General features: G+C 40.2%; 1 protein-coding gene across 14 annotated transcripts in view; it reads right to left on the bottom strand.

Annotated features, from left to right (window-relative positions):
- Positions 1–12,592, bottom strand: part of LOC103356753 (mitogen-activated protein kinase kinase kinase kinase 4) — a 41,378-nt gene that overhangs the window by 27,319 nt on the left and 1,467 nt on the right. For all 14 annotated transcript variants that reach the window (XM_008281014.1, XM_008281016.1, XM_008281019.1 and 11 more), the window contains exon 3: positions 510–566. In XM_008281014.1, coding sequence (XP_008279236.1) covers positions 510–566 — 57 coding nt within the window. The remainder of the gene's footprint in view (positions 1–509; positions 567–12,592) is intronic.

Here is a 12,592-nt window from a genome sequence, read left to right as displayed (position 1 = left end):
TAACCTCAAAACATTTAGACATCAGATCCAGTGGAATGTGGGCAGATTTTTACATTAACCAGACGCAGACTCAAATATATCCAAGTATAATTACATTTGACCACAGAGCTTTTTTTTCAGTACACATGCCAATATTTATATTACAATAAGAGAAAAAAATAAATCAATCCTCTTGTGGAGAAATAGTCATCGAAACCCTGTGCAGCTACGTGTTCACTTGACATTTGGAAGTTGCGACATAAAACACCTGGTGTGACTCATCTAAATCTCTAGAAAGACTGGAAAACACAGCGTACCTGACAGAGCATGCACGTGTACACAAAATGGAACCAAAATCAGGCTAGATTTTTTTTACAGTCTGTAAAAAGCAAACCCGAGCTAGTTCTGTCAGTTAACACAGTGTGCCATTGCGGTGTGCCAAAATTACGACTTCCAAGTGTTTGTGACTGACTGCTGCACATGCTTCCTTAGTGACGTCATCGCTGAAACAATATATTGTTGAGCCTTACTTCTGTGACGTCCATGACCTTGATGGCAGCCAGCTGTCCGGTCTTGACATGTCGTCCCTGTGAAGAAACACAACAGAAGTGAGCATTCACGCTCCACGTGGCAAAAATCACTGTGCTTTTATTCAGCAAGGAGAAACATTTAGCAGTTGTCAGCAAGCAAATTATATACATATGTAGGGCCTGCAACTAGTAATCAAGTCTATCTTCAAAATACAATGGAATAAAAAAAACTTCCCAGAGCCCAAGATGACAATTTGATTATTCAAAATATTTAACTTCCAATTATATAAATCAAATCCATAAATCATAACCCTCACAATTGTTGAGGCTGAAATTTGTTAAAATGTCCTTATTTATGTTTTCATATGATTCAATATAAGCCAACTTTTCAACATATTCTTTCATGTTAATTGGCTGTTATGTGTGACATGTTGCCAATCAGACAGTTTTCAATCAAGAATTAGTTTGGATTTTTATTTTCCCCCCAAATATACCGATAATCAAAAAATGCAGAATATTGGAGCCAATAATCAGTCAAGCCCTGGTTCTAGCTCTGTGCAAAACTACTTGCACTTTGTATTGTAGAGCTAAGCTGTTTAGTCAGCTAATAAAATATTAATTGGCAGCTATTTGATACCTGATTAAAACATTTGGTTGTTCTGGCTTCAAAAACAAAAAGATTTGCAGCTTCTTTCTGTTTCACGTCATTGTAAATCTAATATCTAGAGGTTTTGGAGCAGGTATGGGACTCAAAGAGTAACTCACAATACAATACTATGATGACATATTGCCCACAACAAACACCACGATACAGTGATACTGCAATACATTGTTAGACAGTCATCTACAATACATCACAATATCTGTGTGACTGAAGTAGAAAAAACACACCTTCAAAGTCAAAAAGCAGGAATTAGCCATTAATTCACTGCACTGGGGTGTGGCTCATGCGTGTATTATCCTTATTCAATTTCAATAATGTGTTCATTCAGTTAATTCTCTGATTTGCTTTCTTCTTCTTTACTGCATCTTAGTTCATTTCAGTTTAAATAAATATCTACATTTAGTGCCAGTGCCTCAAAAATGTATCGCAAGACGAAACCACGTGATAAATTGCCTTATTGGTAGCAATAACAATCTATTTTAAGACATCAGCTTAAGTTCTGGGAAACTCGGATGGACATGTTTTACTACTTTCGAAACATTTCACATACAATAATTCCAAAAAAATGAACATATTAACTGATATTTAAGTATTTGATCATTGTAACACCAATTAAAATACTGTACCTGTATGAATATTAACCTAACTACTGTTGTCAAATGATATTTTACAAGACAACCAAGCCAAATCAAGTGTTAAACTGTTCTCATCAGATGTATCCCACAGCCTATGTGAACCTCCTATATACAGTGCATACCACAGATGAGCATATGATTCCCAAGCTATAAAGTCCCAACATTCCCAGACTCCTCTGCTCTCCTAACACCCCGCTGCCACTCCTTACATAAACAAAGGACCGAAATAGAGGCCTCCCTACATCCCCTCCCTCCCTCTGCCAACCCTGAGAGCAGATAAAACGTGGGACGTTTTTGGGAGCTGGCCCACTTGGGTATTCCCCTTCTTCTCCGGGGCAACGCTGCAGTGACGCCGTGTTTTTCTGCAGTTTATTGCAGATACGCAAACGTCAATACGCGGTTGCAGTAAATGGCTATTCACATATGGACACCCCTCCAACTCCCACCAACATCGTCATCTTAGCCAGTGCATTCCATAGTCAATTGAAACTGTATGGATTATGACAATAAAAGCCACGCAGGCTTAGGGGGCCCTCTCTTTTCACTGGGCAGGAGAGAGGGATGAGAGGGACACTTTACAATGACTTTAATCCTCTCCACTTTGATCCCAGGGGTTGCCACTGCAAAAACAACACCGGAGTTGACATTATAGCCGTCGGATCCCCGTGTACTGGCTACCAGTGCACACTGTTGGGTTCACAGGTGTAACCAAGGAACTCGTGAGTTCACCTCATCATGCCTCAAGTACACTTTAGGTGTCCTTCAGTAGACAGTCAACAGATTTTCTCAAGAAAAATAGCTGATTTAGCTAAAAATTCACACTCACACATGCAGGTCTCCTGGCTTATAAAGACATGTGGTTAAAAACTTCCAGTAACTTTATTACTAAGGCAAAAAAAATGACTCAATTAACAAATTTTTTTGCGTAATCGGTTAACCTTTAAATCGTAAATGTGAATAATTTGGGTTTCAAGACAGCAGTGTAGACAAAAGAATCAAATGTAGACGTCACCTCGATCTCTAGGAAAATGTGAATAGCATTTTTCTTTATTTCATACCAAATTAATTAACAGAGAAAATGATCAGCAGATTGACCAAAAATGAAAAATATAATATAAATATTCGAAAGAAGTAATAAAAATAAATGTTCCTTGGCTCAGTAAGATTCCAGAAACACATGAGTCAGCCATCTGACACATGAGCCAAATGTGCACACAATATGCACACAACTCCCCGCATGTCTACAGAAAGGAGTGTCTCAGTTATGAAATACTTAGCATCACTTTACTGCAGACATTGGCTTTTTGTACATAACTACAAACCACAAACAAAGAGCCAATACTAAAAATGAGCAGAAATAAGAGGAGAAGAATCAAGATTCACCCCTCGTTAGCATTAGAGCTAACTTTTTTTTTTTTTAAGACCAAGCTTTGATGCCTTGGATAATCTCTTGGATGATCTTTGGATTTGACAGAGATCATTCAGATATTTGTAGGATGCAGCTAACTCAGTAATGATGCAGTTAATCTGTCTTTACGGTTGGTACTAATACAAGTCTTAGAATTTTTTAGAAATGTGTCCAAAACTACGACAGCGCAAGCTGTTTATACTGGACTTATTGATGACTAAAGATGTGGTTTGGAATGGACGCACAAAGGTGTGAATAAGAATGTGCAAAGTTCATACAATTCCTCCTCTGTTAGCTCTAAGTATTTATGGTCACAGAAACCCGAATGTTTCCCAGCTTCTGGAAGGGAGGTTGGGTTATCTAGGCCGCAAGGTTATTGCATTCTGATACCACAAAACAACTGGGTTACGCATCATTAGCACATGAGTAATGAGAGGAGTGCCTGGTTTCCGCTCAAGTTCCATGATGTGCTTTTATCCATTTACTGTCTTTGGAATAAAGAAAATACTGAATAGTTACTTTGGAGCTGACATTGTACTGCATAAGTGATTATAAATGAATCAGCACAAATTAAATAGACAGGTTTGTTTTAGGAGAAACGATACGGCCAAGCAATAGATCCTATAAATCTATAGTTAACCAAGTGTATTCTAAGGAGGACTGGCAAACTAATCATAGAGCCCTTGGTCTAGCAGTGGCTGGGTATTTACCCATGACAAATAGGCTGCTAAAACACTGGTCAATTACAGTCTGAAGGTGTGCTCTAACTCATGTCATACACTGTTATCGTTGAGTCACAGAGGCAGAAGAAAGAGTTTCGTAATTTAAAGAATCTGGCATCGGGTTCCATGAAAAGGAATCAAAGCAAACAAAGACATTTCTGTTTGATTTAGACCTGATAACAGATTAAAAAAAACTCAACTTGTAAGTGGACACATTTAGTCTGATGTCTATTAGGGCTGCACATAACAGTTATTTTCATTTTTGACTAATCTGTTGATTATTTTCTTGATTAATCAATTGATTTATGAAATATCAGAAAATGATAAGAAGAGAACTGAGGCTAACTTGTGTCAGAGAACGGCATCTAAACTCAGCAACTGCGTGACAACTTCCACTTTTAACTTTTAAAAAATATTTTATAGACAAAACAACTAATAGTTTCATCTTAAAAAGATCAACAGATTAATAATGTGGACACCAAAACCAACCAGCTAGTTTAAAAGGCATGCTGTTGTTTTAAATACCATTTATCATAGGCTAACATTACATAGCCAGAAACAGAAAGAAGCGATTTTTAACTTTTAACTGTCCTTGAGTTCCCATGTGTGACTTTTGGATAACTCAGAAAAACAAACAAATCTAAGCTTAAAATTGTGATATTTCTAAGCGTTACACTTAAAAGGTTTGCCAACAATAAACCACCTGCAGTCATGACATTCTGTCATGTTCAAGAATTCAGGGACTTATCAGCTGAACTGGGTTGAACTGCAGGCTGTGTTTACTCAGAGCAGATAACAGACACGAATGGAAACAAAATAAAAACTTAGGCAGTAAATTATCTATACTATGTAGAGCCCCCATTGTCTTCTAGTGCTGATAAAACCTGTGGGCAGTTGGAAAAATGTGGGACATGTAGATTGCAGGTTATTTAATTATTGTAAAATGAATAATCAAATAATTATTTATTGTAACTTTGTTACATTTCACAAAAGACTTTTTTGAGTTCTCTACTTGTAGCCATGATAGCGCCACTTCAGTAGAGGACTAGACTGGAAACATTAGGATGATTATTGATTACTCAAGGAATCACAATTGTCAACTTTTTTGCGATCAGTCAATTGTTTGATTGAAGTTTTCTCCTTTTTAAGGCTGCAAGGAACAATTATTTTCTTTAAACTGCAGTGAAAAATGAGCCCACAGTGAGTAAAAATGTGACAACTGCAAAAACGCCCACAAACTGCTTGGAGTTCAGAGGGTTAATAGGCAATGAAAATCATTGTTCCTTGCAGCCTTAAAAAGGAGCAAACTTCAATCAAACAACTGACTGATCAAAAAAAAAAAGTTGACAATTGTGTTTTTTGCTCCTTGAGTAATCAATAATCATCCTAATGTTTCCAGTCTAGTCCTGTGGTTGGCTGCTGTTACGAGGCCCTTACAGCAGGCATGGATCGATCAGAGAAAGCCTGCAGCTCGGCACTGAAGGGCCCCTTGAAGCAGCCAGCGAGGCGTGGCTGTGGAGGGGTTATCTGAGGCACTAAGCTATCACTCAGCCCTCCCCGGCCTCCATCTCCACTCCTCCATCACAGCTCCTCTTAACCATGGCCAGATGTGCTGCTGGCCTCCCTCCAGCTGAGCACTAAACCACTGAATGACTTACTGCCTTTAGAGCCAGAGAAATCAAGTTAAAAATCTACCCTAAAAAACAAAACGCACTATTCAATGAGGGCTCAATTAACAATGCTGCGGAGAAAATCTCACTCAACGCTGGAAACTCGATAAGCGAGGCTGCTCTTAAACTGAGTGCTGACATAAGGGGATTGTGGAATATGAACATTATTTCATGCATAAACTTGGAACTGTGCCGAAGACGAAATGCTTCAAGCGCTGTCAAAGTGTCTGCAGTGTTTCACTATGACCGCTTCACATTTGTAGCGCAGATGAATAAACCAAGTGGGGAAACCAGCGATTTGTGCAATAAAAACAACACTTCAGCTGCAAAACAGAGTGCTGAAATTGAGCGACAAGCTTTCTAACTAGCCATGTAGGTGCAAAACAAACTTGGTTTCGTATTATTAGTTCACACAGCGAGGCAGGCAGGGAGGGAACTGCTGGGTGCCGCGGTGTGGATCTTCAAAAGGTCACTGGTGAGAGCGCTTGTGTGTGTGGTGTAAGCTGGCGGTAATGAGGGATGGATGACCCGCACCTTCGCTAAGGGTCAGGAGAAGATCCAAGGTGACATTTGAACTGGCAGAATGAGTCGGTGGGTGGATGGAAGGTGATAAACAGGCGAGTCACAACCTCTATGTAGCGGCATGGGGAGATTTCAGATGCAGCAACTCGGCATCCGTTTCAAAGCTTGTTTACACACATACATTCACACTTCTGCCTTCAACAGCACACATCAGATAAATGCAGAGGAAAGAAATGATCGAGTAAGCAGCAGCACATGACATCCAGGGCTGTGCCTTGCCCCTGCCTCTCTGGGCTCTTCCACTTTATACTGCTGCTGCATACCAGCACACTGACCCACTTCTCACACGCACAGCTCTGATCTCCCCTGAGAAGCAAGGATGGAGGCGGCATAGAAAAAAAAAAAGATGAGGAAGCAGAGAGGAAAGGTGGAGGTCGAGGGTCTCAAAGTGAGCGGGGGAGATGAGGAGAGAGGCTGGGATGAGGACCAGGAGAATGTGTGGACGGGAGGAGTGAATGCACAGAAAGCTGAATAAGAGTCTCAGACTGGAGGCCAGTTAATGTGACTTTACATCTATTGATCACAGTGCAGTAGGAAGTGGCTGTGAGGGATTAAAAGGTGCATGGTGGTGCTTTTCCTCTTCACTAAACAGGAATTAACACTTTCAATAACACTTCAAAGGGTTTGAAAGTTCAAATCAACCCCCAACTAAACGCTGTAAATAATGGTTACGTCAACTTCGCTTGCTGATTTGCAGATTTGTGTAGGCGGAGAACGTAGCTAGTGAGAAAATATCCCCAATCATACTGACACCATCAAAATTAAAAATGTGCGATTTTGTCTCTGCAGCTACCTCTCTCTTATCTGTGAGCAATGGTCGCTTGCAACACTATCTGATTGGTTACACATCATCACTGAAGAATAAATGTTAAGTTAATTAAACATGTAAAACATATATTAAATGTTGGCATTTCATCAATATTTTCTGTTGAAGTTTGTGTTATTCTACATTTTGACACCCTGATTTCTACTTTTACTTTTAAATGCATATAAATTTAAAACATTAGTATTGGTCTTAAACAACAACAACAAAAAAACACTGATCGATCCCTAATAAGACTAAAACGAACTCTAACATCTGAAACTAATGATTGCGCTTAGTCATATAAAGTCAAAATGGTCGTGGGAGTTTCTTTTGAGCGCCAACTGGATTTCAAGTTGAAGCAGGACAAAAACAGATATTTTAGATATTTAGATTTAGATGTACATATTACATGAGTTCTATTGGAGCATTAGCACATCAGGAATTAGACCCTTTCTGGTGGTGGATTTAACCCCAAAATAAACTACATATTTCAAAGTTCTTTCCATAAAAGTAATCCATTTCTACCTTAAAATAGCTTACATGTAACACCATAACATGGCTGCTTCTAGAATAGTGATGTAATCCAGCAGTACATATTTGAAACTAATTTTTAAGAAGAATAATGATACGGAGAGCTCCGCCTTGCAGGTTGCCGGGTTTGTTTTTTTGGTTGGGTTTTGCTTGAACCCCCAAAAGTCTGAATCCATGTTTTTGAGACTTTCATCATTACACTGCTGAGCCATGGTGTTGACTACTTATTTCACTCATAATATGTCTTCCAGCACATAAAAAATACCACATGGACTTGTTAACAAGAAGAAAAAAATAGGATTTTCAATGGACTTGTTCTTTTAAAAAAAAAAGAGAGAAAGATCTTGAAGAGAAAAGAACTAACAAGTAAAAGCATTGCAGAGAGACCGGCGAGAGACTGTCTCGCCTGCCGGAGCCTTTGTGTCTCATCTCAACACCACTCGAGTAATGAGGTGGCTCGATGAGCTACACACAGACAGTGTGGTGTATATACACACACACATACACACAGACAAACACAGAAAGTTTTGTTCAGGCAGCGTGGCCAGTCAGCGGACATTGTAGGTCTTGTGACACCCATTAGGGAGAGGGTCACTGTGGGGGAGACGGAGACAAAAGGGATACACACTGCGTTAGATTGAGAGGATGCCGAGCAGAGGAGTGTGTGTCTCATCTGCAGCTTGAAATGTTTCACACACACAACGCTTTTCAAAAAGAGACGCAATCCTGCATGTGGATAGAGAGTGTGACACAATGTAGGACCCTCGCCCTGGTTGCAGCGTGGGCATTCAACACCCACAGATTCTGACCCAAAGGCTGCGCAGCCAATCAGCAGGCAGGTTCCAGAGACCTTTACCACTTAGCTCTATACAGCAGTCATTAATTAGGCAAGCAGCCAACGACCTGCGCTGCCACAAAGTCCTGCAGTGGCATCTAATCCACAGCTCTGCCAGAAAGCATTCATTAAAGTCTATTTGACTGGCAAAGTAGTTAAAAAGCTGCATTCCCACATGTCAAATTAGAATCACAAGGATTCTGCTAACAATCAGGAATCAGGAAGAGTCCAAACCATTATTTTAAATGATGTGGGTACATTTGGGGGTGTTTTTTTGTTGCAAATTTTCAATCAAAGCTGTAATATTCCAACATTACAGCTTTGCCAAAACCTTCTAACTCCAAAAATCTGATTGACTCTTCCTGTCAGCTTCACTAATAAGGTTTACCAAATATCCTGCCAGTTATTTATCATTCCTATTCATCTTCTAGGTCTTTCAGAGACACTTCAAAAATGACTCAAACAAATGGGAGGACATATTTCATATCCTTAGACTGATAAGGGGTGGGGATGAAAGTAACTCAGAAGATGTTATGATTCCAATAAGCTGCCCACAATATTTGGAACAAGTGTATCGACAACGACATATTAATATTTGATACGTGATGGACCAATACTGGATTATAACAGGGTTGTCTTAATGATCCAACATCAGTGAGACTCTTGTGCAAACTGCTGGAAAAGGTCTTGTGCTGTTTCAGGGCAGACTGTCAATACCCTACAGGCAGCTGCACAGGGGTCGATGAGGATTAAAATTAAGTCAGACACTATCTCCCACCTCCTCTGCAGTGAGCCGACACACCTCCATTCACCGCTTCCCTCATCTTAAGTGCAACCTTGAGCATCTTTTACTCGTTTCCAGCAAAAGCCCGTTTCATAAAATGTTTAATTTCTTCGTTTTTGGACAAACACTAAAAGCTCCTTACTGCTTTGATCGCCGTTAACCACTGCCCTGAGGTAAATACCAGCCTCGCCCAGCACCATATGGCCCCAGTAGGTATTTAGCAGATTGCACAAGAGGTCGCGCTCCCACCCCTCGCGCCCGTCGGGTGCTGCTAACCCCCCGAGGACAACGCATCTTATTCTGAGGGCATGGGTGAGGCTGCCCTTATAGTTGGGGTGGAAAACAAAGGAGGGAGCGGGGGGGCAAGAGCACCTGAGCTGCAGAAATCCAGTAAAAGCTGCTCCTGAGTTAGCTTGATAATTAGTCTTTGGTTTATGATAACATTAGACGTTAGGTTAGTTTGGTTTTATGATTTGATGAGTATTAAACCACACGACCAGCACGGCACCGCGGCAAGATACATCCTATCAGTGCAACATACAGTAGATTCTACAAACTGGATGAACATGCATGAAACACGGGGAAACGACGGGATGAAAATACTGGTGGGCACAGCCTTGGCACACCCCATGGATGCATAGCAGGCAGGTCAGCAGGGGCCCCCGGGGCCTCAGGCCTGACTATATATGGCCATTCTGTAAGAGCAGCAGGAATCTTCCCCGCATACCATGCACAATTTGAGGAATGGTGTCTTTTGCTGTGTTATCATTAGTCTCTCTTTTTTTTAAAATCCTTATATCCAGAGAGAGGCACCCGAGCTGGTCTGCTAAGCCAGCTGGTCCGGTGCCAACTGATAAAGACACAGAGAAGCTCAGTGAGAATCTCTTTGTGTAGTGCAAGAGCAGTATGTTAAAACACTGTGAGCAGAATACAATATTTTAATGCCAAAATGTGTGTGGCAAGCTTCTATAGTATATATGAGTAGTCAGTTTCTACAAATGTTGTATAATATGTATTGAAAAGTGAATCAGAAACACTGTCCTATATTGTGCTGCTGCATCTTTTGGTTCAGATCACTTATTCAAGCTTGTTTTTCTGTACCAACTGAATTCAAAATGCAACCTTGTCATAGTATACTACACGTAAAAATCAAAACATTGTGGTAAAAGCACATGCGTTGCAGTAATTTCTCTTTAGGGCCTAGTTTAAGCAAAAGCATACTACCACTTTTCAAAACGATGAATCAGTTCAGATGATTCCGTACACAAGTGTTTTCAATCTGTTTATAGATCCAGGCTTCCATTCCAATCAGCCAGCTGGCCAAAGCAAAATTAAGTGATTTAATAAAAAGCGCTTTTTAGCTATAATGTAATTTTCATTATGGCTGTCAGTCAGAAACTGCTGTGCTGTGTTTTCAAAAGTTGACTGTAATCTGGCACCTCTCCAGGGGCAACGGCTGCCCGCTTGGCAGAGAGAGCAGACTGGGAGCCAGCAGCACAGCATGGCCACGGGACCCTGACATGGTATTTGGGGTCTTAGAGAACAGCTTTGTCCTTTAATTTGAAGGGATAAAATGCAGAGCTGAAAACGATACAACATAGAAGAAATGCATATAAAGGTATTTTTCGGATCTGATCCTTCTTCGCCAGAGTAGATGTTGTTTGAAACGTTGAATTGTGTTACCAAAATTATACAGAAATGGATTTTCTGTACCAACTTGAAACAGATTTTTTGAGTTCTTAAAACTTTGTCTTATAAAATACAGCTTAAAATTGCCAAATAAGGATTTGAATCAAGAACTACCTGATGTAGGGCTGTTACAATATTAGATTTCACTATGTATGCGATAATCAAAACCACAAGAACTATATTATTGCGAAATCTTTAGAAAAATTAAGAAATAAATATAATTAGTCAAACTCATCTTTAATTTTGGTATTTAAATGTTTTGTCTCATCAAAATACAAGTGTGTGGAGCTGGAGAGAGAGTTAATTGTATATTGTTGCTATGACGGAGTGTCAACCAGATAGTTGCAGGCACTGGATTATTTACAAAATGTTCATATTATGTGTATTTTAAACATGATAAAGGTTACGTGGTTATTGCCAATACAGGTAAACTGTGACAACCTTAATCTAAGCAAAAAACAGGTGAACAAGGCTAGAAATCTGACCAAACGAGTAAATCTGTTTATTATTGCCTCCATTATTCGATTAGCTGTTTGACATTTTCACCATTTTTAGATATTTTATTGACCAATTAGTGTTTCCCAGAGCCCAAAATGACATCCTAAAATGTTGTTTTATCCACAACCCAAAGGTATTCAGTTCACTGGAAGCAGTAATTTTTGACTTTGTTTGTTTTTAAAAAGAAAATTAATTGCATATCAAAATAACGAGTGATTAACTGAGTTGTTGACAACTTATCGATTAATCGCTGCAAAGCAAACTTTCAGATACTACAAGCAAGAGAAATAATCATTTCACTACCTCGACGTGCAGCTTTAGTCCTTAAAAACATGTCAGGACGTACCAACAAATATTCCCCGGGTCATAAGACTAAAGCTTACATTATGATCAACTGACTGCAAAAAGGAAAGATGTAAATGCAAAAATCATATCCTAGATTTATTTCAATTCGTATCGAGAGCAGGCATTCTACCCCTAATGGTCTGCTTCAAATAACCAAAAAAAACTCAGGAGGAAATGTCTGAAAGGAATCAAAAGTCACCACAAATCAAAGAGTAAAGAAGCTTGGTCACATTGTGTTATCTAGAAAGGGCCTTGCAAACTGTGACCAAGTGCTGGACAAAGCAGAAAAAAGGCCTCAGAGGGAGCAGAAACTCCACCCCGTTTTCAGTTGGGGGGCTGTTGTGATTATTCAGTCGGTTGGACTTTGAAACCCCTGCAGACAACACCTCCTTTCTGTGGATCTTAACCGACTGACGGACTGAGAGACCCGAAAAGAGTGAAGAGACAAGCTGAGCTTTGTGAGAGCGGTGGGCAGGTTCTGTCTGGAACTGGACAGCTGCTCTTCTACCAGTTGCAGCCCTCCTCCTCCTGCACCGTCCCCTACTGCACATGCTCACAGGCCACATGCTCACTCCGGTTAACATGACAGCCGATGCACCGATCGACAGCTCATCAACTGGAAGCTGCTGCAAAAACCAAAAGCTCCAGCGCTCGACTTCACCGGAGACAGTTTATCTCATGCAGGCTGCGTCTTTGTGTCGAGCTAATCTGACAGTGCTCTCTCGTACGAGCTCTATTCCAACGCAGCAAATAGAATTAGCATTGGACAGTGAATGGAGCGAGAGATTAAAGGGACAAAAAAAAAAAAAAAGGAAGAGGGAGAAGCAGTAATTCTCCGTCCCATACGCCTGGATCGAAACCATCTGGTTGGAAGATAGCGTGCAAGCTTTCTTCCTCATTGCACCTTCTTCCTGC

This window comes from Stegastes partitus, unplaced genomic scaffold (genome assembly GCF_000690725.1).
Source record: "Stegastes partitus isolate 25-593 unplaced genomic scaffold, Stegastes_partitus-1.0.2 Scaffold220, whole genome shotgun sequence".
In the NCBI taxonomy this organism is placed as follows: Eukaryota; Metazoa; Chordata; class Actinopteri; family Pomacentridae; genus Stegastes; species Stegastes partitus.
Note: the sequence above shows the minus strand (reverse complement) of the source record. Positions and strands in the feature narration are given on the sequence as shown.